At 44.0% G+C, this 2059-nt stretch overlaps 1 protein-coding gene across 1 annotated transcript in view; it reads right to left on the minus strand.

The window, feature by feature from the left end:
• The window catches only part of mtfmt (mitochondrial methionyl-tRNA formyltransferase), a 15238-nt gene that overhangs the window by 11159 nt on the left and 2020 nt on the right, over window positions 1-2059 (minus strand). Inside the window, exons 2-3 of the mRNA XM_015392780.1 lie at window positions 1443-1640; window positions 373-495 (exon numbers count right to left, since the gene is read on the minus strand). Coding sequence (XP_015248266.1) covers window positions 373-495; window positions 1443-1640 — 321 coding nt within the window. The remainder of the gene's footprint in view (window positions 1-372; window positions 496-1442; window positions 1641-2059) is intronic.

Consider the following 2059-nt stretch of genomic DNA (forward strand, 5'->3'; position numbering starts at 1 on the left):
TAGACTGCTGGAGGACATAGGGACCCCTTTTTCATCATTCTGCTTCATTCTATCTCTATTCTCCCACTCTGCAGAATCTGTTAGTCCAATCTCTACATTCTGCTAGAAAACTTTGAATCAATCTGACTGGATAATCTGGTGTAAAGTGACCTGAGATGACATGATGTGAATTGGAGCTATAGAAATAAACTGAATAGAATTCTCCTATAACAGTTTTTCCTGCATTTGTGTTTAACATTTACTGAGGAGAGACGTCTGGAAGAAGCTGCTGTTTTAGGGGATTAATGTTCAGATTATCACAGGACGTCATCAGAGCTGCTGCTGTAGCTCCCAGTCTGTGACCAACCAGCAGTTGAAAGAAAAAATGCTGACTTGTTGGGAAGAATCTGGATGATGGTGACTCCAGTCAGCGAGTCGCCCTTCATGATGGTGTGGAAGACGGGGGCGGGACCTCTCCACCTCGGCAGCAGGCTGGGGTGAACGTTCAAGATCCCACTGAATTGAAAATGTTCAAAAAAAGAGAGGAAAGGTTTTTAAGGACTTTATTCATTCTACTGATAAAAAATAAAACTTATTGGACCAGCGAGTGTGGTCTTTTAGCACAGCGAGCAGCGGCAGGTCTGTCTGCTGTAACTCAGGTGGTTTTACTTCTGACTGCCATCATGTTACAGAGTTCCTCAGTCAGCCACTCTGGTTTTCATCCTTATTATCAGAAACATCCAATAAATATGTCAAAGTGAAGTTCCATTTCTATGCTGATGACACCATGAGGTGTTTTGTGTCCCCCGCTGTCATTGTCTGCTTCCCTTTAAATGAAGGTCACCTCACAGACAGGATGACTAAAATAAAATGTCTGCCATTTTTAATTAGAGAAAATGAATGGGGAAAAATCATTGATTAACCAGATTTGTGGGAAAAGATGAAAACTTAATCTATAAGATTAAAACAGGCTTTACACAGCAAAATGATCACAGATATCCAAACCAACACTCATCCCTCATTTCATATATTGATTTATGCTATTTTCTCCCTGAAAAAGTTTTTCACTCAGTCTGTTTCACCTGCAAGGCCACACAATGCCTGAGTGTTTGTAGACCAGACCTACCTTCTTCCCATAAAAAGCCAGGTTCTTTCTAAAGGTTTATTCAGAACATCTTACTGTTTAATCAAAGTGTCTAATTTGTTTTATACTCTGACTGCTTTCCATTATAGAACGATCAGAACAGGGCTGATTACCGTGCAATAAGGACCATATGATGAACTGTTCTCTCTTTGCAAAGATGAAATAAAGTGAGATGCAGTTGATGGGGAAATAAAGATGGTGATCAGCAACCGCATGAAAATGGTTTGCGGATTGATCGCCACACGGTAGGCGTCTACAATCTACGCCGTTCTAGCCGTTAACAACAAAATACAGTCAACCACAAACTAGAAAGACTCACTAGGGAAACTTGTCGATTAGTTCGCCATGAAGTAGGCGGCCGAATGATACCACCACGCCAACATCAAACTGGCCCTCCACGTCATGGGGGGGCCAGCTGTGGAGAGGCAGCTGGTTTTCCTGAGCAAATCTCTTCACAGGTAGATCACCAGGTAAGGTCACGACCTCCAGCTTCTCCACCACGCCATCGCTGGAATTCCTGCAACATAAACAGAGAAGACTTTATGCACAGAGTGCGACCAGGCTGATGTTTCAGTCGATGCCATGATTCCAGGAGAACAGATGGAGGAGATGATCCTTCAGGGCGCCATCATCTCAGACTAAACCTTGGCTCGTTAGTCGGCCATGTTGGCCACATATAGGAGCAGGAAAAACTAAAAGAGCAGCAGGTTTGATCCTGCAGTTCAGCCTCAGCTCTGCTCTGCTCTACAGGTGGGGGGCGGGTTATGCTAGGGGTCATGTGGGGTGGATTACCCACCTCTGGATTACAGACCTCTGGATGATCCACCTCTGGATTACAGACCTCTAGATGATCCACCTCTGGATTACAGACCTCTAGATGATCCACCTCTGGATTACAGACCTCTAGATGATCCACCTCTGGATTACAGACCTCTA

Source organism: Cyprinodon variegatus, unplaced genomic scaffold (assembly GCF_000732505.1).
Source record: "Cyprinodon variegatus isolate N-32 unplaced genomic scaffold, C_variegatus-1.0 Scaffold606, whole genome shotgun sequence".
Taxonomy (NCBI): Eukaryota; Metazoa; Chordata; class Actinopteri; order Cyprinodontiformes; family Cyprinodontidae; genus Cyprinodon; species Cyprinodon variegatus.